This window comes from Schistocerca serialis, chromosome 6 (assembly GCF_023864345.2).
Source record: "Schistocerca serialis cubense isolate TAMUIC-IGC-003099 chromosome 6, iqSchSeri2.2, whole genome shotgun sequence".
In the NCBI taxonomy this organism is placed as follows: Eukaryota; Metazoa; Arthropoda; class Insecta; order Orthoptera; family Acrididae; genus Schistocerca; species Schistocerca serialis.
Window position 1 is genome coordinate 168,873,151 of NC_064643.1, and position 15,676 is coordinate 168,888,826.

The 15,676-nt window shown below is 39.4% G+C and overlaps 1 protein-coding gene across 5 annotated transcripts in view; it reads right to left on the minus strand.

The window, feature by feature from the left end:
- LOC126484389 (centrosomin-like) overlaps positions 1–15,676 on the minus strand; it is a 435,221-nt gene that overhangs the window by 64,079 nt on the left and 355,466 nt on the right. For all 5 annotated transcript variants that reach the window (XM_050107884.1, XM_050107886.1, XM_050107885.1 and 2 more), the window contains exon 8: positions 12,069–12,683. In XM_050107884.1, the coding sequence (XP_049963841.1) occupies positions 12,069–12,683 (615 nt within the window). The remainder of the gene's footprint in view (positions 1–12,068; positions 12,684–15,676) is intronic.

Here is a 15,676-nt window from a genome sequence, read left to right on the forward strand (position 1 = left end):
ATTCTTACTGCTTGATTTTTGCTAAATAAATGTTATGTTTGTTTCAGGTACACTACCACAAAAGATAATTTTATAAGAAAAGTAGTAGTGAAAATATGGGGAGCAGGCCAATATCCTTGTCTTCAGATCAACCCAATAAGAGAGACTTCCGAGAGCAAAATACACTGAACTAAACTTCTTTATTAGTTTATCTGTGCACTGACTTCATATTAACTTTTTTTCCAAATGGAACCTATAACAAACTAAGATACGGGTTTCTGGACCAATCAGGGCTTACGATACCACACTTTGTCAACCGAAAGATACAATTCCACATCTACTTGTGCAACATTTATTGCGATTAGATAAATGTCATAAATCCTTTTACTCTTGAAGTATTTATGAGATTACATTCCTTTCCAAACTTACCTATCTCAAATTTTAAAATTTTTTTGTGAATTACAATTTGAAAATACAACATTACAAAAATTGGACATTTCACTTTACGAAATTCTACATTCAAGAAGAACTAGTATCTTTAAAAGTTGTAATTAGTATTGATTGCATTTACATAATTTATCGTACATGCCACCACATAGATTCAACAAAATTCCAAATTTCATATAAGCTATGAAAAATGTTAATTTCTTATTCTTCAGACAAATAGTCTTCTGTATATTCAAAAAAACAATGAACATCACCAGACACAATTTCTCTTGATGTAAAATTTTAACACAGCAATGTGTAAACAAACCTTGCGACATTACATATTTTGAAAATAATAAATTTTATTTTAGGACAACATAAAACATTCTTTTGCTACTATTCTGACTCTCAGATTTTTGTAACTATAAAAAGATACATAGTTTTGCTTAAATTTTTCACTGTTATAAAAACCAGATGTCACTATTATAATTATTTTGATAAACTAACTTGTAGAAAATTCTGGAAGACAATGCTATATTATACAGAACTGAATGCATGCCAAATCAGTCAGTCTGGAGATAGTAATTGGCGGCCTATTTTAAGCTGTTGTATGTGACACATCGCACCTAGCATGTCTTTTTATGAAAAGAAGTTAATTAAACTGTAAAAATAAATCAAGAAAGAAGTATTAAGAAATAGTGTCTTTACTGCCTAGTAAAGAATCCGAGGACCTCTGTCCCCAAATTAGACAAATGCTGCATTCTCATTGGCAGCAAGAGGAGTATTAACATTTATTCTGTAAGTTATTTAATCAAATTCTGACAGCCTCTTTCTCAGAAGTGGCAATATACCAAATAGCAGACACGGACTTTAGCTCAAAAAGTGCATAATATCTACAAAAAGTGTGCTATTGTGTAGTTAGAGTAGAAACTCATTTCAAGTGCAATGGCTCATCTGATGGTCCATTTCGAACCTTTAAAGAAGTTTGCGCATTGTGTTTTACTTAATTTACAATCTTTAACATCTACTTCAGGTTGTTAACAGGTATTTTTTGTTTGTTTGAAACTACATAAATGAGATTTCATAAGATTAAGACTCATACTGTGCGCCGTGGACAAGTTACAGGTCTGTTTGGCTATGATCTCATCTGTGTCTCACAAGGTTGGGTTTTGATTCTTGATCAGTACACTTTTACCACTCCTAGTGGGATCCCATCCCAAGTTTAGTTTCATTCCAGTGACACAGTCTGTCAATGTGACTTGCTGCTTTCTGTTGTGAAGGACAGTCTGCATCCACGTCAGAAGGATATCATTAATGCCATAATATTTAGTTTGACAAGCATAATTTTGTGGTCCACACCAGATACTAGAAGGAAGTGGCACTGTAACTTGTATATCAATATAAACACAGTTAAGTACTAGATACAGAAAGTAAAACAAGAGATTTTGATGGAGCAGAGAGTATTAATCAACAAGATCCATTATTTTCAGGAAGACTTTTACAGTTACCACTAGCGAATATAAATGGTAATTTGATGTCTCTCTCTCTCTCTCTCTCTCTCTCTCTCTCTCTCTCTCTCTCTCTCTCTGTGTGTGTGTGTGTGTGTGTGTGTGTGTGTGTGTGTGTGTGTGTGTGTGTGTGTGTGTGTGTGTGTGCTGTCCCCTCTCTCCAACTTTGAGCCTTGGTTATTGGTGCTGCAAAGAAAACCTTGATTGGGAACTGAAGGTGCTTAAAATGAATGGGTAAATCATTTGGTATCACTGGTGCATGGGGTATGAGAGAGACTTCTCCAGCTGCTGTATCTGTGAGGATAGTAGCTTCAATGACAATGTTACGCATGGTTTTAATCTGTGAATTGGTACGATTACAAAGTTTTTGATGTTTCAGATTCCATCATAAGCAGATAACCAATAAATACAACTTTCCTATTTTCTGTTAAAAATGGAATGAGAAGAATAAAGCCGAACAGTGCCTCGCAAGGTTGGGTTTTGATTCTTGATCAGCACACTTTTACCACTCCAAGTGGGATCCCATCCCGAGTTTAGTTTCATTCCAGTGACACAGTCTGTCAATGGGACTTGCTGCTTTCTGTTGTGAAGGACAGTCACCATCCATGTCAGAAGGATATCATTAATGCCATAGTATTCCAATGCTGGGTTAGTATTCGCAGTATTTTATGTTCACCCATTTTGTTTAAAATTATATATCATGATAAAGATGGTTTAAATGCTCTGATATCACAGTTAAAACTGACTACAAAAAAGAAAATTAAATAACCATTTCTACAGCACAGCATTTTCTTTCTTACAGTCGGTTTTACCAGAAGACCTGTACACTGTTGTTTAGAAAAACTAATAGGTTCTGTCCATCCGTCTGAATGTTTATTAGAGTATTGAGAGTATTGTGTGCAGAAAGTTGAAGAAAATCAATCAAGAACTTTTACAAATTTTCTCTAAAACTGTTTGCTACGTGGTACGATAGAAAAGCAATTGGAATTTCTTTTAATTCTACACATCTGATTTTCAAAATGTTTTTTAATCTTGTTGGTACGCATCTTCCTGATGTATGTTTGCATTTTCAACGGTTTTGTGTATCTGGTTTATTGCTGACAGTCAAAAAGGTTAAATGTGTTTTTGAGAGCTGTGCGAAGTTTTACTTTTGAAAAAGGTGGAGCAAAGCATCCGAGTTAAATTTTGTTTGAAAAAATAGAATACAGAGCAGCATCGCATTCAGAATGTTGACAGTGGCATTTGATGAATTTATTATGAGCAACACAGAGTTTATGAGCAGTATAAACATTTCAAAGACGGTCGCAAAGACGATGACCTCCCTAGACACCATGTTGTGTTGTTGTTGTGGTCTTCAGTCCTGAGACTGGTTTGATGCAGCTCTCCATGCTACTCTATCATGTGCAAGCTTCATCATCTCCCAGTACCTACTGCAACCTACATCCTTCTGAATCTGCTTAGTGTATTCATCTCTTGGTCTCCCTCTACGATTTTTACCCTCCACACTGCCCTCCAATGCTAAATTTGTGATCCCTTGATGCCTCAAAACATGTCCTACCAACCGATCCCTTCTTCTAGTCAAGTTGTGCCGCAAACTTCTCTTCTCCCCAATCCTATTCAGTACCTCCTCATTTAGTTACGTGATCCACCCACCTTATCTTCAGCATTCTTCTGTAGCACTACATTTCGAAAGCTTCTATTCTCTTCTTGTCCAAACTAGTTAACGTCCATGTTTCACTTCCATACATGGCTACACTCCATACAAATACTTTCAGAAACAACTTCCTGACACTTAAATCTATACTCGATGTTAACAAATTTCTCTTCTTCAGAAACGATTTCCTTGCCATTGCCAGTCTACATTTTATATCCTCTCTACTTCGACCATCATCATTTATTTTGCTCCCAAATAGCAAAACCCATTTGCTACTTTAAGTGTCTCATTTCCTAATCTAATTCCCTCAGCATCACCAGATTTAATTTGACTACATTCCATTATCCTCGTTTTGCTTTTGTTGATGTTCATCTTATATCCTCCTTTCAAGACACTGTCCATTCCGTTCAACTGCTCTTCCAAGTCCTTTGCTGTCTCTGATAGAATTACAATGTCATCGGCAAACCTCAAAGTTTTTACTTCTTCTCCATGAATTTTAATACCTACTCCGAATTTTTCTTTTGTTTCCTTTACTGCTTGCTCAATATACAGATTGAATAACATCGGGGAGAGGCTACAACCCTGTCTCACTCCTTTCCCAACCACTGCTTCCCTTTCATGCCCCTTGACTCTTATAACTGCCATCTGGTTTCTGTACAAATTGTAAATAGCCTCCCACTCCCTGTATTTTACCCCTGCCACCTTCAGAATTTGAAAGAGTATTCCAGTCAACATTGTCAAAAGCTTTCTCTAAGTCTACAAATGCTAGAAACGTAGGTTTGCCTTTTCTTAATCTTTCTTCTAAGCTAAGTCGTAAGGTTAGTATTGCCTCACGTGTTCCAACATTTCTACGGAATCCAAACTGATCTTCCCCGAGGTCCGCTTCTACCAGTTTTTCCATTCGTCTGTAAAGAATTCGCGTTAGTATTTTGCAACTGTGACTTATTAAACTGATAGTTCGGTAATTTTCACATCTGTCAACACCTGCTTTCTTTGGGATTGGAATTATTATATTCTTCTTGAAGTCTGAGGGTATTTCGCCTGTCTCATACATTTTGCTCACCAGATGGTAGAGTTTTGTCATGACTGGCTCTCCCAAGGCCATCAGTAGTTCTAATAGAATGTTGTCTACTCCCGGGGCCTTGTTTCGACTCAGGTCTTTCAGTGCTCTGTCAAACTCTTCACACAGTATCTTATCTCCCATTTCGTCTTCATCTACATTCTCTTCCATTTCCATAATATTGTCCTCAAGTACATCGCCCTTGTATAAACCCTCTATATACTCCTTCCACCTTTCTGCCTTCCCTTCTTTGCTTAGAACTGGGTTGCCATCTGAGCTCTTGATATTCATACAAGTGGTTCTCTTCTCTCCAAAGGTCTCTTTAATTTTCCTGTAGGCAGTATCTATCTTACCCCTAGTGAGACAGGCCTCTACATCCTTACATTTGTCCTCTAGCCATCCCTGCTTAGCCCTTTTGCACTTCCTGTCGATCTCATTTTTGAGACGTTTGTATTCCTTTTTGCTTGCTTCATTTACTGCATTTTTATATTTTCTCCTTTCATCAATTAAATTCAATATTTCTTCTGTTACCCAAGGATTTCTATTAGCCCTCGTCTGTTTACCTACTTGATCCTCTGCTGCCTTCACTACTTCATCCCTCAGAGCTACCCATTCTTCTTCTACTGTATTTATTTCCCCCATTCCTGTCAATTGTTCCCTTATGCTCTCCCTGAAACTCTCTACAACTTCTGGTTCTTTCAGTTTGTCCAGGTCCCATCTCCTTAAATTCTCACCTTTTTGCAGTTTCTTCAGTTTCAATCTGCAGTTCATAACCAATAGATTGTGGTCAGAATCCACATCTGCCCCTGGAAATGTCTTTACAATTTAAAACCTGGTTCCTAAATCTCTGTCTTACCATTATATAATCTATCTGACACCTTTTAGTATCTCCAGGATTCTTCCAGGTATACAACCTTCTTTTATGATTCTTGAACCAAGTGTTAGCTATGATTAAGTTATGCTCTGTGCAAAATTCTACAAGGCAGCTTCCTCTTTCATTTCTTCCCCCCAATCCATATTCACCTACTATGTTTCCTTCTCTCCCTTTTCCTACTGACGAATTCCAGTCACCCATGACTATTAAATTTTTGTCTCCCTTCACTACCTGAATAATTTCTTTTATCTCGTCATACATTTCATCAATTTCTTCATCATTTGCAGAGCTAGTTGGCATATAAACTTGTACTACTGTAGTAGGCATGGGCTTTGTGTCTATCTTGGCCACAATAATGCATTCACTATGCTGTTTGTAGTAGCTAACCCGCACTCCTATTTTTTTATTCATTATTAAACCTACTCCTGCAATACCCCTATTTGATTTTGTATTTATAACCCTGTAATCACCTGACCAAAAGTCTTGCTCCTCCTGCCACCGAACTTCACTAATTCCCACTATATCTAACTTTAACCTATCCATTTCCCTTTTTAGATTTTCTAATCTACCTGCCCGATTAAGGGATCTGACATTCCACGCTCCGATCCGTAGAACACCAGTTTTCTTTCTCCTGATAACGATGTCCTCTTGAGTAGTCCCCACCCGGAGATCCGAATGGGGGACTATTTTACCTCCGGAATATTTTACCCAAGAGGACGCCATCATCAGTTAATCATACAGTAAAGCTGCATGTCCTCGGGAAAAATTACGGCTGTAGTTTCCCCTTGCTTTCAGCCGTTTGCAGTACCAGCACAGCAAGGCCGCTTTCGTTAGTGTTGCTAGGCCAGATCAGTCAATCATCCAGACTGTTGCCCCTGCAACTACTGAAAAGGCTGCTGCCCCTCTTCAGGAACCGCATGTTTGTCTGGCCTCTCAACAGATACCCCTGCGTTGTGGTTGCACCTACGGTATGGCCATCTGTATCGCTGAGGTATGCAAGCCTCCCCACCAACGGCAAGGTCCATGGTTCATGGTGCATAGTGCACCTTTACTGATGACCATGTAAAAGAAGTAAATAAATTAGTTCAGGAAAATCACCGAATCACCATTAGAGAGGTTGCTGATGATGTCGGCATATCCTATGGCTCATGCCATGCATACTCTACCTGAACATCAATGCTGTGGAAATGATGTTCATCAAAGGTTGCCAGTGAAGAGTAGAGCCTCCAGTCGGCTTCATAAAGCTGCCAGTTGGTCTTGCGCACAGATGGGACATGAATCAGCAGACTAATTACGCATGGGAAATGATCACTTGAATGTGTGTCGAAGAGGACAGATTACTCTAGATGGTGGGTAAGCTGTGCAGTGCAGCCCAAGGGATCTAGGTGAGAGCGTGTGTGGAATCTTAAGGAAATGTGGGTTCACCAGGGTTTAGAGAAACAGAGTAAGCTGGCTGAGAGTATCTGCCAGAAGATAGCCTCTCGGGCAGGTTCTGAGAGAGCCCTAAATGGGGTGTTGAAGACTGAAGTCAATGAGTAGCAGAAAGGTTAGAGGGAGCTGAGCAGAATGTCTGCCTTAGTGAGAGCAAAGGAAAGGGTTTGTAGGTATTACAAAGAGGAAAGGTATAACAGGGGAGAGAAAGACAGACAGCAATGGATAAGCTGGGTGTTCAATGAAATGGTTTGGCTACAGATGTCAACCAGAATGAGCATCTTGACTCCCCCTTGAGCTAGAGTTACTTTCTTGGAAGGAAGGTCGAGACGGACTGGAGTGTAGTGTAAGAGATCAAGATTTCGGTTGCGTACAACTACAGGGTTCCGAGACTGAAGAATCCTGTTCCATTATTTCTTGAGATGTACTAATAACCTCCCTGGTTCAGTAAGCCAACTTCAGGGTGGAAAATTTGTTGGTGATCCACACCAGTGAAATGGAGGTCAACCACACAGAGGTGCCATGTAATGTCACTGTTTTAGAGGATCTTTAGAGATGCAGAAGGGGAAGAATGACTGTTTGAATTCTTAGTACCTTTGCATTTTCCAGATGTGGACCCAGATGTTTGCTGACTTGAGGAGTGCAGAAAGTAATCCCAGGAGTATTCATTTTTAAATTTCCATTCTTCTGGTTGCATCAGAAGTGACTTCATCAGTGTGGGAAGAGTGGTTTTGGTGCTTGAGCAACTGTAGTTGGCGGAGGTGAGGATGTCACCATAGCACTAAGTGATTTCACAACCCGACCATGGAACTGGAGGTCACATGTTTGCATGGTCACATCTTTCATGGGCTGTGACGTAGCAACAACAGTACTGTAACTGGTGAATGGTGGTACGCAAGGCCTTTGGCTAGCTAACATTTTGTGAGCAACACTGAAGGGGTAGCTTTTCCCTTACCCAATCTACTGAACAGCACTCTTGTTGAGGTACATAGGGCATTTGCGGGGTGAAGCACCATGGTTGCCAGTGCAATTGATACAGTGAGGATAAGGAGGGCGGCAATCTCCCTCAAGAACATTCTTGACACAAGATACACATTTGGCTGTGTTTTGACAGGATATGTGAGTATGGTTATAACGCTGTCATTGGTACCAACGCATTGGGTTCTTCGGTACGCCAAGGCTGACAATGATGACTTCACAGTCTGCCTTGATCTTTGATGGGAGCTCCGCTCAACCAGACATTAGGAATAGGTGTGGGTAGGCATGAATTCCGAATCAACCATCTTTATAACCTGATCAGAGAGGTAATGTTGTATAACTACCTCAGTCATATCATCAATCAGTCGAGTGTATATGGCACCATGTGAAGAATTCAGTGTTCGATGAGCCTCTACACAAACAGGGTATCCATGGACGAGCGTAGCTTTAAGCAGTTTTTGGGCTTTGAAGATACTGTCTGTCTCTAGAAGCAAAGTTCAACTGAGTAAGCAAGTGTAGGATTTTAGTGGGCCTGCAAATGTGCCCTCACCTGAATGAATGATGAAGAGGTTCACTGTAGAAAAGTTCTGACATCCTTCCGTGCGCAACACCACGAAACAGCAGGGTGCAACTAACAACGTGGGTGAATCCCCCACGATTGCCAGGGTCTCCTATAGCACGCTCCTTAAACACACACACACACACACACACACACACACACACACACACACACACACTTATATATGAATTTGGCTTAGGATTTTAATTAATTAAATTCTACACATTGCACCTCATTTATGTGCATATTGAGCACTGCATGACCTTAGTAGACATGAGTACATACATGAGTATTACTCATGCAAACAAAGTTGACACCCGGTGCGCTGGCTGATGGGAGCGACTGTAAATGAGAAATGCTTTAACAGTCACTCCTATCAGCCACCTCGCTGAGTGTCAACTTCGTTTGCGCGTATAATAGCTACTTTTTCTTCTTCAATTGTCTGATTAATTACAAAGTTAATGCAACTTAACTTTCTTTTGTTTGTGTGTGTGTGTTTTTTTCTAATGAAGGCTGTGGCAGAAAGCTTTATGTAAGTGTCTTAATTGTGCCTGACTGCAACTGAATGTGTCTTCTTTACGGTAAGTAGCAATCTGTCTTTTCCTACATTGCTGGTTTGTAATATCCCTTATGTTATAGGCTTCTGAAGATGGGAAATTAATTTCTCCAAACTTGTAAATTAAAACAAAAATATACTTGCAACTAAATTACGTTGGCAACCTTAGATAAAAATTGAGCACAGCAGAACAACAAAATTATGCTTTGTGTTTTGGGCCCATATGGAACTGAATATCTGAGAAATCTGCAAATCAGCTTTTTGTGAATGTTCACATCAATAATGTGAACCTGTCAGGAGCATGCATACATTCTACTGTCTCAAAATGTATGATTGTGTGCTTTAGGTCCTTACAGTTCTCAGTGCCTCAATTGTAAAACCTGATAAAAAACGTCAGATATTAGTACCAGCAGAACATGGGCATTGTTTCAGTAGATAACCCATGTTGCAGCTTTTTAGGGCTTTATATGATTGCACTGCAAAGGCAAAACCTACTTTTTTAGATGGTTTGGAACATTGTCTTTTCTATTGTAAACAGTTTAAAAGTTTTTTCAGAAGATACCTTTTTGTAAAAGTTGGCTAAACACACTGTCTCTGTCTCTTCAAAAATCATCCAACTTTGCTTCAATTTGTACACCACATACTTATTTCTGGAGATATAGAAAGCTAATCCCCCCCCCCCCCCCCCAACCCCCAAAATAAATAAATAAATAAAAATATCTACTTCTTCCACTGACTTGCCTCTGTTTCACATAGGCAAACACTTAAAGTTGTTCAAGATGGCCTAGTTTTGTTTCTTTCAAGAAAATTCTGTCAGAAATTAGTAAAAATTGCCAACAACGCAGGAGTACACAACTGAAAGCTGCTCTGTAGGGTCAAACAAGCAACTATATCTCTGCAAGTACTGTTAGAGAAGCTAGTGCCACTTTAATCTTGCACAGAAGGTGTCACTGCATGGGACCATGAAAGCTGATAACAGTTGACCCAATTTGTCGCGAGTGCCATTAGCTTCTCTCGTGTGAAGCTGTCTACTTGCAATTAGATTTAGAGCTTCAGCAAGACAACTACTACTTCCCAATAACATTAGAGACCATCACTCACGCTACACGTGATGACCCCGTCGTAGCAATGGTTGCCAGGGGAATATGCATAGTATGGTCAGTAAAATACCATCTAGATACACAGCTTCAGGCCTTCTTACTGATATATTACAACTATCTAAGTGTAATAACTTCCACCACCAATGATTGACAGCATTGTGTTGTCCTTCCCACAGTGTTGAGACATTGAATTCTAGCCTTTTTACACATTGGTCAATGGGGGATAATGAGAGCTAAAGGCCATCACCATATCTTAGTTTATGACAATGAACCATGATTTAGACTGAAATAGTTGGAGAATTTCTGTCATAAGAAACGTGATCACCACTCGACACTGGTACCATTCCACCACCAAAACAACAGCAAAGCAGGAAGAATGATGACATTCAAACAGCAGATACTGAAAACTATAAAGGATACATTGACATCATCAAATGTTTTCACGCACACATTTCCACCAGATAGGCAATTAAGTGTCAATTACTAATATAATTTAATTCTGCAAACAATGGGAATTCCAGGTAGAACTATCAACAATGTAGGATAAGATAGATTGCTACTTATCACACATATGACATATTAAGTTGCAGGCAGGTACTATTGAAAGACATTTACACGTAAGCTTTCAGCCACACCTTCTTTGGAAAAGGGAAACACAAACCATTCGATCACACAAGCAAGCACACCTCATGCACACATGACCGCGAACTCCAGCAGTTTGGACCAAAATGCATTGGTGTATGTTTCCCTTTTTCTGACCAAGGCTGTGGTCGAAAGCTTATGTGCAAGTGTCTTAATTGTGCCTGTCTGCAACTTAGCGTGTCATATTTATGGTATGTAGCAATCTATCTTTTCCTATATTGTTTATAATTAAATCATCACCACTTATTCTGCAACTATAGTCCACCCCCATTGTCACATTTTTGTGCAAGTGTGCGTTTTTTGATAAGTTGATGAAATGCTTAGAAGTAGAAAAGGGGAAAAAGACTAGTGGGTGTCTTGGTGGAATAGAAGGCTCTGTAGTGCTGGAATGGGTGCAGAGAAGGGGGACAGGTAGGTGGAGGACAGGAACTAGTGGAAACTGAGCCAGGGGGAGGAGGGCAGGGTTTATGGGAACATAGGACTTAATGCCTGTGCAGTTCAGAAGAGTTGGTGCCATTACGAAGTGTCCAGATGGTGCAAGCTGTAAAGTTGTAGCTGAAGTGAAGCACATAGTGTTGGACAGCATTCTCAGCAACTGAGTCATCTAGCTGTCTCTTGACCACAGTTTGTCCGTGGCCATTCATGCAGAAAAACATGCCGTCAGCTATATGCCCATATAGACAGAAACATAGTTGTTGCAGGTTAGTTTGTAGATCACATAACTGTTTTCACAGGTAGTCCTGCCTTTGATGGGGTAGGAAACACCTGCAACCGCACTGGTGTACTAGTGGTGGTGGGGAGAGAATGCACGGGAGATCATCTGTACAAGGTTGGTAGTGATAATTTTGATCTGTGGCTGCCTCAGTGAGACCTTTTGTATATTTGGAAAGTGACCACTTGTCACTAGAGATGTGATGACCCTGGGAGTCTAGGGCACATGAAAAGGACTCCTTGGTATGGAATGGGTGGCAAATTTGAAACTGGTTGGTAGTTTCGATATGGACAGAGGTACTGATAGGGCCATCCTTGAGGTGCAGGTCAACATTGAGGGAGGTAACTTGTTGGGTTGAGGAGAACCAAGTGAAGCATGTGGGGGAGAAGGTGTTGAGGTTCTGAAGGAATGTGAGTATGGTGTCGTCAATCTCTGGCCAAATATAACAGGCTTTCCATTGTGTCTGTCCATGACTATGTCTCCTCTCCTCTATATGGTGAGTAGCAACATATCTTTTTCGTAATATTGTTGTTACTCCATGCTGGACTTTCCATTGTTTGACAAATAATTAAAGTAATAATTAACTCACCTGTGCATCTTGCTCCATTTGTACACCAGTTTGCAGATAATGTGCTTCTGCTGGCTGCTTCTGCCCAGACTTGGCCTGACTGTAAGCTTCAGTTAATTTTGTTGCCATTTGTTGCATCTCTGTTTTTCTTTTCTTATCCAACTCTTTCAGCTGCTCATTTTCTTTTTTAAGTTCTTTAGATTTTCGTATGGATTCTTGAAGTGTGTGGCAAGCAGTTCTATATGAATTCTCCATTTTACAAATCTTTTCCTCTGCCTGGTGGTGCTTCACCTGAATGTCTTTCAGTTTCTGTGTAATATCATTTACATGACTTTCAAGTTCTGCTACATGCTGTTTCTCATCCTTAAGTTTGCTCTCAGAATATTCCAATTTGCCACTCAGTTTCTTTTCTGTTTCTTCAGCTGTTGCAAGTCTGTTTTTCATTGCTTGCAGTTCACTCATATGCATTTTTACAAACTCATTTTCTTCAAGATCTCCTCCCTTTTTTTGCGAAGACCTGTTGTCAACACAATAACACCATTTGTTTTTAGATGAAGTAGGTGCTGCATTATCTCCACCAGCATTTTCCCTGCTTCTCTGCTTCCCAGATTTCATCTGAGCCTTCATCATATTAACCTATAAATTAATGAAACAATGGAAGCAATTAGTATACAATTCAATTGAGTTATTTACATGTTTAGCGATAATGTTCACAAAAAGAATTAAATGTGTTACATAAATAAAGATTCCTGTTCAAGTGTACCTGATTAAAATTTAAGGAGCTACGTGCCGGTCTTTCACAGGTGCGATCTGACTAAAGTACGGGTGGTAACTCTTTGACCCGTGTGTCACACATGGACCAAGGTGTGCTACCTTGTGGCCATGAAGTAGTTTCATACAAACAAAATGTTTACCTTCTGTTTCATGAGGGGCTTTCCATCAAGCATTGTTTGTCCCATATTCCATTACAACAGGAATATTTTAGTGCACTTAACTATCATTCAATTTCCTTCTACGTTTTGCAGGGAAAACACCTCACAATGTTAGGTTTATTTTGAAAAGCCCATGTGCTATCTTGAATATATACAGCCCATCTTGGCCCATCACACAGGAAGAGTATGAACTGTGGAACAGAATTCATTTGTCTGCTGCACAGGTGAGACAAGCGTCCGACATAGCCAATAAATTCCATAGAACTCTCAGCCCTGCTATCCTTAATCTTACATCTCTTTTTGTGCACAAGAGTGCACATTTTATCACACAAGACCTACTATCAGTTTGGGTAAGTAAACCCAGTTTTTATTATTATCAACAATCCGTGACATTTGTCTTTAATTTTAGTAGGCTTGCCTTTATGTATTCAGTTACAATGGGTAGATATATCTCCCCCTCCCCTCACCTCACCTCTCCTCTCCTCTCCTCCCCTTCCCTCCCATCTCCTCTCCTCTCCTCCCCTCCCCTCTCGTCGTCTTCTTTTCAGCAACCAATGACTTGAAATTTAGAACAGTTTCAAAAATCATTAATAGCAAAAGAAGCTAAAGTGGAGGATTTAAATTAAAAAACAAGACTGCTGGGTCATGTGAAATATCATAAGAATGGGTTTCATCTGCAGATTCTAAATGTGTTTCCAATTTCTTTTCTGCCTTTGTTTTTGACTTAAGGAAAAAAACTATATTTGTTTCAGCTCCAGATGAAAACTTGGAATGGCATCAACTAGTAAACTATGAGTTTAAAACAAATCCCACATGCTTGAGATGCAACAAATTTATCGCGGTTTCAAAAGAGTATAACATAAATGGCATTACGAAACTAAACATGCAATTATGTCTAAGTGCAAAGGACAATTTCAACAAGATGAGGTAAATGACTTAAAAAGAAAACTTTCCACACAACAACAAACATTTACAAAAATGAATACAGGACCTGTAAAAGTGAGTTACACAGTACTTCTATGTCTACATAAATACTCCGCAAGCCACCTTGATTGACAGAGGATATACTATACAACTGCTAGTCATTTTCTTTCCTGTCCCACTCGTAAATAGAGTAAGGGAAAAACGATTATGTATAATGTTACTTATAATCCGTCTTGATTGCAAAAATGTTTATTCACATGACCGGTTTCGGTTTCTCTAGAACAGTCCTCATCCGAAACCGGTCATGTGAATCAAGACGGATTGTAAGCAACACTGTATAGCCAGTGATTGTGGTAGCCCTTCAGACATTATGTCTGTTTTTGCAATGTTTATCTTTGTGCCTCTATACTAGCCCTAATTCTTCTTACCTTCATGGACCTCATGCTAAGTGTATGTTGGCAGCAGTAAACTAGTTCTGCAATCAGCTTCAAATGCCAGTTTTTTAAATTTTCTATATAGGTTCCTCAAATAGAATGTCTCACCTTATATCCAGGTATTTCCATTTGAGTTCCTGAATCATATCCGTAATACTTGCATGTTGATTGAACCTACCAATAATAAATCTAGCAGCCCCCCCTCCGAATTTCTTTGATGTTTTCTGGTAACCTTACCTGGTGGGGATCCCAAACACACTAGCAGTACCAAATAATGGGTCACACTGATGTTCTACATGCATTCTCCTTTACAGATGAACCACACTTTCCTAAAACTCTCCAAATAAACTGAAGTCGGCCATTCACCTTCCCCACTGCAGTGTTCTGTCTAGATATTTAATCTAGCTATTGTGTCAAGTAGCACTCTACTAATGCTGTATTTGAACATTACGGAATTGATTTTCCTACTCATCTGTATTAACTTACAGTTCCTACATTCAGAGCTAGCTGCCATTCATCACACCAACCACGAATTTTGTCCAAGTAATCTAGCTATTATACTGGAGGAGAAAACCAACCATATTCTGACAGCAAAATGGTTGATGAATGAATGCTTTAAAAAAGTTGTGGAGACTGTGGGTCCAAAAAGGAAACAGTATTTGTCAAAAATACCTATTACTAGATGTGTGGACTATACAACATATTTGTCCAAGAAGAAATATCCCACGTTTTGCAAACATACTTTATTTTCAATACAGCAGTGTCCCAGTAATCCGAAATTTTGGTTAATCTGAACATGAAAAATGTTAGTATGGAAAACTGTGTGGTAAACTGCTGTACATACGCACTATTTTAATTTACACACTACAGTAAATATGTATTAGAAAATTGGCAAGAAAACATTACTTTTAAACAATGCATAACAATGAAAGAAAAGCTGTCAAACGTACTAAAATGCAGTGGACATTTTATCCCTACTCTTTAGATGATAAAAATTCAGTCACTGTTTTTTGGCATAAGGAAGACAGTCTGTTATATGACGCATTGTTGTGCCATCGTCTCAAACATCAAATCAGCAGGTGTAAGAGTGGGCTGTTGCTCCAAATAACATAGCACGAGGTCAAGGGCTTCTGCTGTGTCACTGTGTGGCTCTCCTCTGTCACTTTCAGGCTCATTGTAACTTCTGTCACAGCAGTCCACTTCTTCCTGTTCTGGAGTCACAGCAGCAACTAAATCAGCCTTAGTAACGTTCTCCACACATGCCCCATCCGTTGTCTACGTCTCCTTCACTAGCTTCTTCACATCCAGGGACTGTCTGCATTATTTGTAGTAGATTTTC